The sequence below is a fragment of the Lolium rigidum genome, chromosome 3, assembly GCF_022539505.1.
Source record: "Lolium rigidum isolate FL_2022 chromosome 3, APGP_CSIRO_Lrig_0.1, whole genome shotgun sequence".
NCBI classification, from domain to species: Eukaryota; Viridiplantae; Streptophyta; class Magnoliopsida; order Poales; family Poaceae; genus Lolium; species Lolium rigidum.
Genome location: NC_061510.1, coordinates 390,644,508 through 390,658,306, shown reverse-complemented (window position 1 = coordinate 390,658,306; position 13,799 = coordinate 390,644,508). Strand labels below are relative to the sequence as shown.

At 46.2% G+C, this 13,799-nt stretch overlaps 2 protein-coding genes across 2 annotated transcripts; both read right to left on the bottom strand.

Annotated features, from left to right (window-relative positions):
• Nucleotides 1-759: 759 nt before the first annotated feature.
• LOC124704517 (casein kinase 1-like protein HD16) lies at nt 760-7,200 on the bottom strand. The gene is made up of 17 exons (XM_047236783.1): nt 7,177-7,200; nt 6,026-6,478; nt 5,341-5,466; nt 5,184-5,257; nt 5,032-5,101; nt 4,884-4,939; nt 4,736-4,807; nt 4,532-4,626; nt 4,314-4,380; nt 4,108-4,237; nt 3,803-4,018; nt 3,579-3,709; nt 2,830-3,004; nt 2,658-2,748; nt 1,986-2,143; nt 1,269-1,457; nt 760-1,151 (listed from the first exon to the last, which is right to left on the bottom strand). The coding sequence occupies exons 2-17, from the start codon at nt 6,431-6,433 to the stop codon at nt 1,092-1,094; spliced, it is 2,118 nt and encodes a 705-aa protein (XP_047092739.1). The 5' UTR covers nt 6,434-6,478; nt 7,177-7,200; the 3' UTR covers nt 760-1,091.
• Nucleotides 7,201-8,903: 1,703 nt separating this feature from the next.
• LOC124700778 lies at nt 8,904-11,459 on the bottom strand. Its single transcript, XM_047232849.1, has 4 exons — nt 11,352-11,459; nt 9,726-10,829; nt 9,475-9,618; nt 8,904-9,371 (listed from the first exon to the last, which is right to left on the bottom strand). The coding sequence occupies exons 1-4, from the start codon at nt 11,445-11,447 to the stop codon at nt 9,033-9,035; spliced, it is 1,683 nt and encodes a 560-aa protein (XP_047088805.1). The 5' UTR covers nt 11,448-11,459; the 3' UTR covers nt 8,904-9,032.
• Nucleotides 11,460-13,799: the final 2,340 nt, after the last annotated feature.

Here is a 13,799-nt window from a genome sequence, read left to right as displayed (position 1 = left end):
TCAAGACCAGTTCAGCAAAACCAATCGTGTTCAGATCTTGTATCCGACCTCCTCGCAAAATAATATCCTGAACCACAACCGATCCAGACCGGTCAGCCTTAATAAACTCAATTAATTAATCTTTTATACCAAGAATTCTCCAGATTTCGTCCACCCTAGTGCAAGTAAACAGCATATGCTTTATATCTTCACATTGTATGCTGCAAAGAGGACATCCCCCTTGATTACCAATATGTTTATTTGCTAGCACACTTCGGCAAGGAATTATACCTTGTAATACTATCCATCCAAAGGTTTTAATTTTACTAGGGACTTCAAGATTCCAAAGTTTTTTCCAGACAGGGTTGCTTGCACTCCGAGCAATATTTTGGTTCCTCTCCTTCCTACCAAATCGATAATCTCATAGACGGTAATAAGGTGACCTGACTGTGAAGAGCCCGGTTTTGTTATAATGCCATCCAACTTCTTAATAACTCAGTTAGAAGTATGTTTATACAAATTCTTAATAACTCAGTTAGTGTTTGGAAAGCTCATCCAACTTCCAGGCCCAACTCAAAACGGAATTCAGTTGAGCCCGACAAAGACCCCTACCCGTCTCAAAACAAATTCTAAACGGTCCCGTCACAGCGTTGAATTCAACGGACGCATTGTTGGACTTGGACAGGGCAGGAGGACGTTTCCTCCCGATATGTCAAAACTATTCTGAAATGCAGCATTTTATACGTCTACCTGTGCGCGATCCTCCATACAGAGTCAAGCTACCAAATGTTGGATCTTAGATTAACAGCAGCCACAGCAGCCGAATCATATTAGATTGCTACAAATGAGTAACAACGCAGTTGCCAATAATACGACTTCAGCTTATGGACAGGTTCATATCCGATGAACTGGTACAACAACATTGATCCATCTCGCGAGATTCTTTACAATTAGAATAGCATTGCCACCAAAAGAGGCCAGGCCAGTGCCAGCCAGTCGCGCTTGGACCCTAAGTACGGTCAAGGCAGGTTTGTTTCGTCTCTCACAACTCTCTTCTGGCTCCACTGTTAAGTGGTAATAACTCGAGTGAGCTCGAGTACGACAAACCGCCGTCAGCACGCGGTTCTCCCGTAGCAGATGGAGGCGATGTACAGGTTCTTCGCCCATTTTTCCTGAAATTTTGGTTTAGAGGTTAGGTTCAGATATATAAATGGGGATAAACTGAATACATGGAACATCTGTATTTGTACGTCGTTGTAAATCCACAAAAGGATGTATTAAGGTACTACCTTCACGTGGTTGCTGGGGAAAGCAGAAGTTCTAAGGGTTTCCTGGGTCTCGTCCACCGGCTTCCTCTTTGGTATGCTCAAGATAAAAGCAGCTTGGTCAGGAGTGCCTGCAGATGAAGTTATTCTGTAACCAGTCTCCCATCGCCTGTGGAGTCCTTCACTTGGATAAAGAAAATCCAACTCTACAACCTGCACAATGGAAGACAGATTCAATTTTGTTGCAGCCTTGCCACATAGGTAAAACTGGGACATTGACATAATACGTGTGAAAATCCAGACTTGCACAACTCTGTACAATTACTTATCGTTTAGATAAAAAGGAAACTGTGGAGAGCCCCAGGTCGTTCAGGCTAAACTGAAGCCAAGAAATTGGTAACCTCAATATATATTTCATGATGATGTATCTTACGATATTCTTTGAATCAGGCAGGAAGGCTACATGCATATATTTTACACGCAAGGCTCAAACAGCTGGTTGTCAGATGTGAACAATCTAATTGTTCAAAAGAGTTTAGCTCGCTGAGTTGACAGTTAAAGAATTTAAATGTAGACACATATGCAGTGTTGTTTTCTTCTTTTGTGACGACATATGCAGCCATTAAATGTATGCTCAGCATAAATGAAATCATACAACATACCAGGAACCACCAAATTATGGAACAGATATTTTCTGTACATGATTTCAGCAAACAAAAAGTTGAAGGCACGTATTTTGACCTGGTCAGAATATCCGGCGTTCCTCGACATGACAACTCCCCAACGATTCCCAGCAGTGCCCATAGATGTCACATGGAAACCTTCTTTCCACTTTTTATTAATCCACTTATAAGGAAAAGATTCACTGACTTTGTATGACTGCTGTGTATACGGAGTCCCTGTGATGATATCAAAAAGATCAGGGTAAGTAATATACCATGGAAAGAAAGGGACAACAACAGTCTGTACGAAACATCAGGGTCACAAACAGTATGTAGATGCTGATAATTTGTTTGATTAGCACAAAATGTCTCATTATGTAAATATTAGAACTAGAAAACTGGTAACATCTGTGCGTAGGTGGTTTACCAGAACAATCACCGATGGCAAACAATAATAATATGTCCAGGACAGAATTATGCTATGGCAACTGGCAGTACAAGAGATTCTGCTAAAGTTAGTTTCAAGATTCTTTTCAAAAGTGTGTGTGCACAGACTCGACAAAATCAGGTATTAATTTGGTACGATGGTCAAATATTGTAAAATTCCTCGCTCTGGACCAAACAAACTGTGTGATCAAACATTTATGTGATGCATCATACAAGTAGTATTATTTCCAAACAATTAATATTCACGAGAGGGAGCAGTTTAAAAAATGAGCAGTTATTGGCAGAGAACAGGCCATTTACAAACCTTTGGACATGACAACCAATGAGCTTCCATTGGTTGCCCCAGCTATTGCTGTTATGTAGAAGTTCTTCTCCCACTGCTCCATAATCCAATCCTACATACGATGTTAGAAACAAAGATAGTGTCAGGATTCTGGATATCAAATACCATCTACAGGACAGAGACCGCAGCTCACCTTGTGCAGGAAAATTTGTGAAAGCTCATAAACTTGAGAAGCAAAGGCAGTGCCAGCATCCATGATGAGAGCCCAAAAATTTTGTGAAGAAGCTACGCAACTAATGTACAAGCCATCTTCATTGCCTTTTTCTATATGCTGATGCAGTCTTGAATCAGCTACATTGTAGTGGTACCTATAAAATGACAGAAAAAATGCTTTTACGGTCAAATCAACTAATACTATCATATTTAATTTAGGAAGGACGATAAGTTAATGATCAATAAGCAAGGAAATAGGCAAGTTTCAAACATCTCAAATCAAGATCAAGTGGGAGTGGCCCAATAAACAGGAGCTATGCAAACTTCATAAACTATAATAAGCACAAGGAAATCAGGTTCACACCAAGAATAATCGCATGTTTGCAACATGAATCACTACAAGGCAGTACTGAACTCCATCGCAATTCAGCTATTCAGATTCATCTGATGATTAAAGGTCTCGCAAGTATCAAGATCATGTGCCATGTGATGACTGCTGACTGACAGGTAGAGAGAGGGGAGGATGTAATACACTCATGACAAGGCTATCTTCAGTCAATAATGTGCACAAGGGACATCATAGGTAAATTTAGATGACATTTAAATCACTAGAACATGCTACTTTTCAACAGGAAAGGAATGACAATTCACAGAAGAAATTATGTCTGGGCAAGCAGACATAAAATGATGAAGAACTATCCCCCAATTTCATATTATAAAAATAATTACCGCTGTTTCATGGGTCGCCTAGCATTATAAACTGAAATCCATTGAGTTGCTGGGCTCCCCAACCGTACTTTCTTCTTAGGCTGTTCCTCTTCCTCAAGATTTACAACCATCCTTCCACGTTTCTGACCAACCTATAAATTTGTAGCAAATGCATGACAAGATTTTAATACAAGAGAATTAGACTACAGCTTACAGGTACATGTGGTGGGTACAGTAGTACAAACCTTTAGAGCACCATCGATTCTAATGGGCCTTGAAGCAGGCACTTCGATCAGACTATCGAAGAGAGAAATAAGTTTTGCATAATTTGGCTCTTCATCGAATTTCATATTGGTGACCATCTCAAGAAAATGTTTGAATGGAGGTGGACAGAAGCTACTCAGAACCTCCGGAGAAGTAGCCATTTTCTTCTTACAAACAAGAAAGCTCTTGTTGTCCCCCTGCATTCAATAAGCCGTTAAAACTAACAATAGGTTCAAGAGCAAATAGAAAATTAGTAGTCGAACTCTGCTGAGCACATAAAACCTACCTGATAGCCTTGCCAAGGTAATCTTCCTCTAATTAGAAAAACAAGGGTGTATGCTAGTGACTCCAAATCATCCCTCCTACTACCTGTACGGCCTAAATGGGCATGGACGCTAGCATATCTAATTGTTCCCCTGGAAAACATAAAAAAGGAAATAGGTCAGTTCACAGGTGACTAATTTGTACGTAAGAAGCTAGTATAGAACAAACCTAAAGATGTCTGGCCTCTGATCATATTCAACATGCTGACTTGATGATGCTTTTTTCCACTTGGATGCTGCATAATTTAGATATTAACAGAACCACGTGGAAAAGATTAGGACGGCATAAAATGAATCAAGCCATCAACATTCTGTTCAGTGTGCAATGCTTCTTAGCAAAGGCCACAGTGCACTGAAAACATGAAACTATCTTAAACAATATCATACCTAAACCAAGATCAATGAGGAAAAGCTTCTTCTCATCAGGTGATCCAGGTTGGCCAAGCAAAAAGTTCTCTGGCTTTACATCTCCATGGACAAAACTGAGAATAATAAGAGGCACAACATGTGTTAACACCACTGCAAAGAAAAGTATGGAAAGTCCATGCACTCCAGGATGATTATCACAGGTAAATGGCTTCAGAAGATTACCCTTTTGAGTGAAGTTTCTCAAGGATCGATATGGACTCAACAGCAATGCAAGCAACCATATGAGATGACATCCTGTTTGGGGTATGGTTCTTTCAGCAAGAGTAAGAAAAACATGCTGCCAAGGTGAAAAGTTTGGTAAGATACTTACGCCTGTCCCATTGAATTCCAAACATCCCAGAGGCTAGGACCAAGCATATCCATTACCTGAAAATACAAAATGCCAGTTGAATTAATATGAAGGGTCATATGAAGAGGCCTTTTGCAGTGTATGAGTGTATGACTATAGTTAAACTCACAAGGATGTAGTAGTCTCCCTGGCGACCCTTGTAGTGGACTGATGGTATGCCATAACAACCATTGAGAGACCTGTCACAAAACGTTTAGCATACCATGCTTACAGATAATAGTAACATAAATGTAAAACGGGATGATCAGGCATAGTTCTTACTGATAAACCTGCCACTCGAACGGGGGGCCATAGCTACATCCTTTGCTTCTTCGATGCTCCAGTTTTAGTGCAACCTACAGCACATTAATCTATTAAGAATTGACAAGATCAAGAAACAGAACTATAGTGTCCAACTGAGGCAGGTCAGAAAAGAAACCTCATATGCATCTGGACCCATACGTGAAGCTCCGCCAGTTATTCTTCTGCCAACATAGACCTGGCCGAATCCACCTTTACCCAACTTCCGATCAGTTATATATTCTGGAGAGCTGCCTACTTGAACCTGCAATAGTTAGAAAACATTCAGATCTTGAAGAGCTTAAATCATGGACATAGAACTCCATACCATGTAATATAGTACTGGTAGATCTGTAATAATACCACCACGAGGGCAAACTAAGCTAAACTATAGGCTATAGGAATGGCCAGCATATATCAATAACAGTTTTCAAGCCCACAAGGTCTAAACTTTAGTATCTTACTAGAATGTTTACTTTCTACTACAAAACAGAGCTACTATAATACAGCGACTCAGTGTTGACTGCTCTCATGCAAGTATAAACACAATATGTGATGAAGATGTTAAGCTTTTGGCCAGTCTCGCCATTCAGATGAGCAACCATTCATTATTACTTACACGCCACGAGAACCGATAGCTTGTAAAAGGGACACATCATTTGCCAAAAGAGAGATAAGTATGCATGAAACAAGAGAAGAACAAGGTGCGACAAGAGCTAATAAATGACAATGCATAACAAACAACAGCCTTTGTAAAGGAAGGAACTGAATACTTTATCGATCATTATAAAGAAATAGGAGAATCAACGTAAACGAAGCCATACCCTCTCAGGCACAGGCGTCGTCGTGGCTTCATCTTCAGCCGCCGCGAGCCTGTCACCACTTGCACCCTCCATCTTGAGGTTAGCGGCCGCGTCAGCTACCTTGTTCAAAGCAAGGTCCTGCCTGGCTCTGGCAACAGCTGCGTCTACTGCGACAGCTTCAGGGAGGAGGTCCTGCGAGGGTTGCTCAGTCTCCAAGTCGATAGCCTCGATCCTCTTTCCTCTAGCCTTTGGAGCTGCCCTTGCTCTTCCCGCAGCAGTTGCTTTCTTGGTGCCCCTGCCAGCCGCACCGGCACGCCTTCCGCCCCTCCCACCCCGCGCAGCCGGCGACACGGGAGCGGCTACTCGGTCTGCAGCCTGCACGTCGGACCTCAAACGAGCTCTCCGCACACCACTCCGCAGCTCTGGCATTATCCGTCCATGCAACCCGGTGTGGCGTCACACCCCTCGCGATCTCTGCATGCACAAGAAACCAACACAGACGTTAAATACCGGTGAAATGGAACCGTAGCAGACGCTCGTACACATCAAAACTTGCTCCTTCGCCGTGCTGGCGGTGACCGGCAAGCAGGAATGACTAGCCCAGACGCACGCAGAGAGACAAAAATCTGGGGAGGGAGGAATCATGCTGGGGGCCTTCGTCCCCATCACAAAAGAGGCCGGCCTGCTTTCCCAGCGCCCCCATGGTCCTTTACCCGGAATCGAATGCCACCATGGCCGCAAAAGGAAGCCCGGGCATCTCCATCGTCACCCGATGCCGCCTCACAAGGGGATCTCCAAAAAAATCCCACCTTTGCCGCGACCAATCGGCCGGCCGGGCAAATCGCGGCCGCGGACCTCCAATCCCGCACGAACCGCGCACCCCGTTCCTGAATCCACGGCGACACGCCGCGAGACACGCGGGCGCCGGGTCCGGAGGGAACGAACGAAGAAAGAACGAAAAAAAACCGCGCACGAATCGGGCGCCGGAGAACGCATCGGGCCAGGGGAGCCCCGTCGGATCGCGGCCCGGAGGCCGCCGCCCGGGCCGATCGTACGGGGGGCGAGCCGCCGCCGCCGGCGCGCGTGGATTGGGATAAAAGAAACATCTTGCGCGCGCGCGGAATGGGGACGGGACGGGACGGGCGGGATGCGGGAGCGGGCGGGGTGCTTACATCGGGGCCGATGGCGTCCGGGGCGGGGGTCGTCGTCGGCGGCGGCGGCGGCGCCTCGGGGCGCGTGCGTGCGGTGGGGGAGGGAGACGCGACCGGGGGTCAGGAATTGTGGAGCGCTGGGGAGGGTGGGAGAGAGGAGTAGTGCTGGTGCTCGGTGTGCCGCAGCAGCTGGCTCGAGGGTGGGCCCGCCTCGGTCGCCGACACGTGGGACCGGGTAGTGGGGCGCACCTGGCCGTCCTCACCAAAACCTGTGCGCGCACACCGCGGCTCTAACACCGCATTTCGCCCGAGGTTTGAACTTGACGGGGGAGCGAGCGATTAGTGAGGGAGTTAATGGCTTCTCGGAAATTACAGGTAGGTGCAGGAGTTGATGAAGGAACAAACACGTGATGTGAATTCGAATGGAATCCGCGGTGAACCTTATCCGTGTGCTCTGAATTGGAGCCTTTTTTGTTGGATTTGTTTTTGGAATGTCTCAGGATTCGAATCTAGTGGTTGTGCATCGAGTGTTCATTTCCAAATTCGACTTCTAGGAGTAGTCAGCAATGTCAATCAATCAAGTAGTATAGTTAAGCGTGTGTTTGGTAGCCCGGGACACCGAGAATAACTATTTCTTCTCATACATATACATGATGACCCTAGCTAAGATGAAATGAGATTAGATGTTGTTTGATAGCACATGTATGAGCTCAGATAAGATGAGATGAGATGAGATGTTGTTTGGCATCACATGTATGTATGAGATGAGATAGGTGAAGCGTTTTTTTGCAAATAAGCCCTCAAACAGAGTAACCAAAAATCCAGCGGGTCCTTCAACTTGATTTGCACGTTCGAGCAGAACTGGTCGCGGATCGTGGCTCGCCGGAGGTGGTGGCCGTTGGGCGAGACCGGTGGCGGCCGGTGGCCAGCGGCCAGGGGAGGGACGGCGTCGGGAGACCAGGGGAGGGTGGCATCCAGCGGTGGCGACGGGCAGTGCCTAGTGACTCGGTGGCGGCGGCCAAGGGAAGGTCGGCTGCGGCCGGCGGCCAAGGGAGGGGAGGGGCAGCGTCGGGAGTCGGCCAGGGGAGGGGCGACGTCGGGAGGCGTCCAAGGGAGGGGAGGAGCGGCGTCGGAAGTACAGGGGAGGGGCGGCGTCGGGCGGCCAGGGGAGAGACGACATCTATGGGTGGCGGCGGGCGGCAACGGCCGACGGCCCCAGGAGGGGATGCGCGGCGGCGGCCGGCGGCCGGGGGAAGGGAGGCGCGACGACAGCAGGCGGCCATGGGAGGAGGGGCGCGGGAGCTGTCATGGGGGAGGAACGGGTGAGAGCAGTTGGTGGGGGGAATGAGGCATCGGGCTAGGGTCCGGGGGTGCCACGCGGGCCTCCAGAGAGAAGTTGCGGGATGGACTCAGCTAAGCTAGGTTGTGAAGCTCAATTTGAGCTTCACAACCTGGCCAGGCTGAGAGCCCTGAGGTGGGATTAGCTCTGCGCAACGACCCGACCTAACAAACACTATCTCATATGGCAGAAGTAGGATGAGGACACATTTTCTAGGTTGACTCACCCTACCAAACATACCCTAAGAATCTTTCTGGTTTTTCCAAAACGAGAAAGGGAAATATCTTTTAGGCATCCTCCAAGTGGTCATTTTTGCCGAGTCAAGCCACACCACACCATGAACAGCCATCGACTTTGAACAACATCATTTGCACAATCAAGCAAAAGTAGAGCACAAGACATGCCCAATATAAACACATGTTGTTCTCTTCTTTCTTTTATGCCAGCATAATTAGGCCGTTGGCATACAGCTACAACGCCTACAAAAAAGGGAGGCCGGCCAGGCGGCCACCAGCACAGACTAACAAACTACCAAAAATCATTCCAAAACGATCTTGCGCTGTCGAAAGCCGGTCCCGTCTGCAAGCTCTTCGAGCACCTCCGACCTCTCGCACTCGTGCCACTCCCGCCGGCGCGGGACTACCTCCAGGTCGACCCCAAGCCCCCGCTCTTCGGCTTCCACGACGTACCCGTCCAGCAGGTGGACGCGCTGCAGCCACCGCGACGCCCTCATGACCCGCTTCACGAAGCCGGTCTGCCACGCCACTCCGTCGAAGCCGACGACCACCAGTTCTCGCAGGTGAAGGTGCTGCTGCGGTTGCTCCACCTGCACGTCTAGCGGTCCAGCACCGCTTGCCTTCTCCGAGTTGCTGTCAAACTGCGTTCAGAGTTCACAATACTTCGTTTCAGAAACCTTTCAAAACCGGAAACGTACATGTTTTGAAAAGAAAACTTAGTTATTAGGTCGACAAAGGACATACATGAACTTGGAGCGACTGCAAGAAAGGCGCGGCGGCAAAAAGGATGAAGATCCAGAATGTGTCCCAGCTCCTTGGCACGTTTGCAACGAATAACTTCTTCAGATGAATCAGACGGCTGGGAATGACAGTTGGTTCAATCCACATCTGCATACATGATACAGCGATATTCAGCACTACCTTATATGTAGCAATGCAAGGTTATGATGACGATGATTAATAAAATACGAGATCATTCAGGGATGCTTCCTCACCTGATGCCCTCTCAGTTGCAGAACAAGGTACTCCAGTGGTGGCGGCGTCCCTTTAAAGAATTTGCCTAGTGCATAGGTATTCTTTCTACGGAGGTTGTAGTTATCGCCATTATCTCCAGTTTCCAGGAAGTCCAAACTCACATGCTTAAGTTGAGGCACCTCGCCATATTGTAGTTTCGCTGGCCGGCCCCGAAAAGCAAATGTTTCAAGACAAGGCAGCGAAGTCAGATAGATTTTCCAGATGCTGCAGTTGTCCAATTGCAGGTTCTTTAACATTGAGGCAGGAAAATTGAACCGATAAGCTTGCCAGTGATACGGAGAATTTTTCAGCCTCAGATCCACCAGCTGCACACAGTTCATCAGAATATCATATATGATGTGAATACGTGAACTTAAACCGCACATAGTGAGTGTTGTGAGCCTCTGAAAAAACAACGGGGTGCGTCCATAATTACAGCAATTGGATAGCACAAGGCGTTTGAGCCGCACATTCTGGTATCCATCCAATAGCCGGAAGTCATATGGTTGATAAGAGTTCTCGATGATAATCTCCAAATCCTCAACTCCCCATCTGCCAACCGCTGCCGGAATCCATTGATCGACACTGCTCGTGCTAAAGGTTTGAAGCCTCAGCTTCTGTATAGACAGTTGCTGAACATTATTGGGAGGCAGAAGGAGTGCATTCACCCGTTTCACATAGCGTCGCATGGCGAGACGCTCATAACGTTGCAGGATGGGTGTGACCAGATGGACTTTCCACATCCACTGCTCATACTGGTCTTTGATGGCATAAAACCGATCATACTTGTCTTTGAAAGCAGTACTGTCGGTCAGATTATGTGCCCTCTTCTCCGCCTCATACCCAGCCTTAGCCTCCACGGTTATTTTTTTCAGCCTGTGGTAGCGTGGAGGGAGAATGTCATAAACGGAAAGGTCATAACAAGTGTATTGTCGCCGAGGAAGATCCAGCCACCGTTTTGACAGGACAGTGGTGGTTATTGTTGTGCGTGGGTCTAGCTTGTCAAGGATCATGATCAGTATCTCATCAGGCAAGCTGCTGAGCTTGTCCTCGCAGCAACTGGTGTGTTCCTTGCTCATACACATCTGGATTCGTTTCCATGGGGAAGAATGTGAAATTGTAGCCAGTGAATTCCGAAAAGCTTAGAGAGAAAACTAAGCCACTCGTTTTAAAATGTTAATAAGTATTATGAATATCTCTAGAATTACAGAGACTAAGACCTTAAAGAGGGTTTCTACCTGAACAAACTATATAATGAAAATGAATAAGTGAAACAGTGTAATGCTTGTACAGGACAACACCTCTACATGTACAGGACGGGACGAGGTGTTCTAGTCCCACAGAAACATAAAAGTTGAGAGATTAACTAAAAAGTTCAGTACCAAATAACCATACTACTACTAAACTGCATTTTATCTACGATAGGCGAACCGCGCTCCGCAGACGTGGAGCAATCGAGAAGTAAGAAGGGGAATCCCAAATTAGTCTAGAGTTTCAGACCATTGGTATGAACAATTGCTGAAGCGATGTGTTATCTGACCCTATTTAGATGACTGAAAGGATGTGAAAAGCTCAACAGAAACCGGAAGGAGGGGAACCGTAGGTACTCGTTTTCGCGATGGGGATGGTGAGGCGGCGGTGGTACAGGGGTCGGAGGCCTTTCTGAGCCGGCGGTGGCGTGGAGGAGCTGTACCCGCGTCCATCGGATCCGACCCGATCCGCGGCGGCGGCTTGCCGGCCGGCCGGCGGGGACAGGACGGCGGCAGTGGATTCGCCGGGAAGGCGGGTATGGAGTATTGGAGTTCGAGGTTGATTGCCACCGTGGGGGCGAGTCCGTGTTTGGCACCGCAATGATGCGGCAAAGCTGTTTTAGGGCACCTGATTTTGGCAACAAATTTTATTTTATTTTTGCCATACTTTTTTTTAGAAAGACCCCGAACTCAAAAGGAAGTAGTCACATAGTCCTGAACAATTACATAAATGACCTTGAAAGAAAAACAGGAAAGGCGATCAGGTCCCTGACCATCTCCAACATAGCTGAGGTTCCACCGCCGGTCTCCTTCAATCCGCCGGGGACAAATCACTTGGCTGAGAGAAGGAGTGAACTCCGGCGAGAAGCTCTAAGAAGGGCCTCCTCTCTAAAGGTTGAAAAGAGCATCGTCTTGGCGTCCCGAATGGCCGCCCTTCCGACCGTATGTCGTGATGGCAATCAAGACCACCACGTGAAGAGCTCTTCGTTGCAACATGTAGCAGTCGCACCACCTCGAGGAACCAGAGTAGAACTCGCCATGACGCCTCCTCCCCTCGCCTCCACGGCCGGCCAGAGGAAGCTTCGACCAGCAACATCCCGACACCTCGATGTGGCCATCAACAAAGCGTACAGAATATATATGTTCTATAGAATATATAAAAATAAAAACGGTTCAAGTATGACATGAATTTTGGAGTAGCTCAAATGGTTTTGTAGGAACAATCTATTCATTTGGTATTGAGTCAATCCCTTTGTAAGAAAATTATTCCTTTTTTTTGCAAAATAACTTTTGCGCATGTATTTTTTTTATAGAAATATCATATAGAGTTTCTTCTGCTCTTACTTTTCATGTTAAATCCAATTGTTAGATTCGTAAGAATTTACACATTCGATGCACTTATTTTTGTAAACTCATATGTTTCTCAACCACAAGTATCCTTCATTGTGCGGGCTTCTTTTGTTATAGTAAGATCTTATAGTGTTTGTTCTATTCTTATCTTTGCATGTTAACTCTAGTTGTTAGAAATTTGAAAAAAAAAATACACATTCAATACATTTATTTTGGTAAATTCATATGTTTCTCAAGAAGAAATATCCTTCATTGCGAGGGTTTCTTAAGAAAATATGAGATGTGTGATCATATTACTTCATACTCAAATTATTTTTTAACTTTATTTCATATAATAATTATTTAATAATTTTGAATACCCTTAGTCAAAATTTTGGGCCCGCCCCTGCCCGATACCGCGCCATCGCACCGGAGCAGAGGAAGGCCCCCGACATCCTCTAGAACCACCCATCGCTTCGCTGCACTTCTTCTCGCCCTGGCCACCACGGCCGGCCAGGAGAAGTAGTAGCAGCAAGAGAACACCACATATCTGGAGGACCCATGGCTTATTTTGCGGAGATCCATGGTAGGAGATGATGACCCACAAGTATAGGGGGTGTATCGTAGTACTTTCGATAAATAAGAGTGTCGAACCCAACGAGGAGCAGAAGGTGTTGACAAGCAGTTTCGATGAAGGATTCACTGTAAATGCTCACAGACAAGTATTCAGGGGGTTGTGATGTAGCAGATAAATAAAGTACAAGTAAGTAAAATGCGAAAGTAATAATTGCAGCGAGTGGCCCAATCCTTTTTAGCACAAAGGACAAGCCGGTTTGTTTACTTATGATGACCAAACGTTTTGAGGACACACGGGAATTTAGTCTAGTGCTTTCGCTTCATATAGTTGATTAATCTTCATTGTTTTGATAAGTGTTGTGTGGGTGAACCTATGCTAATGCACCGCCCTTCCTAGGACTAATACATACTTGTGATTATACCCCTTGCAAGCATCCGCAAATACAAGAAAGTAATTAAGATAAATCTAACCACAGCCTTAAACTCTGAGATCCTGCTATGCCTCCTGCATCGATATACCAACGGGGGTTCAGGTTGCTGTCACTCTGGCAACCCCACAATTAGCAAACGAATACAAGATGTATTCCCCTAGGCCCATAAAGGTGAAGTATCATGTAGTCGACGTTCACATGACACCACTAGAAGAATAACACCACAACTTAAATATCAAACCATTGAATATTACTCAACATAGTTCACTACTAACATTTAGACTTCACTCATGTCCTCAAGAACTAAACGAACTACTCACGAGACATCATATGGAACATAATCAGAGGTGATATGATGATGAATAACAATCTGAACATAAACCTTGGTTCAATGGTTTCACTCAATAGCATCAATAACAAGGAGTAATCAATCACGGGAGAGTTTCCCCTATGAAATAATCAAGATTCA

Coding starts and splice junctions, on each gene's coding strand:
- LOC124704517 (XM_047236783.1), bottom strand. CDS start 6,433: ATGCCAGAGCTGCGGAGTGGTGTGCGGAGAGCTCGTTTGAGGTCCGAC. Junction 5,258..5,340: donor TGGGTCCAGATGCATATGAG/GTTTCTTTTCTG, acceptor AATGTGCTGTAG/GTTGCACTAAAACTGGAGCA. Junction 2,144..2,657: donor ATTGGTTGTCATGTCCAAAG/GTTTGTAAATGG, acceptor ATATCATCACAG/GGACTCCGTATACACAGCAG.
- LOC124700778 (XM_047232849.1), bottom strand. CDS start 11,447: ATGGACGCGGGTACAGCTCCTCCACGCCACCGCCGGCTCAGAAAGGCC. Junction 9,619..9,725: donor TGCAACTGAGAGGGCATCAG/GTGAGGAAGCAT, acceptor TCATGTATGCAG/ATGTGGATTGAACCAACTGT. Junction 9,372..9,474: donor TGCAGTCGCTCCAAGTTCAT/GTATGTCCTTTG, acceptor CTCTGAACGCAG/TTTGACAGCAACTCGGAGAA.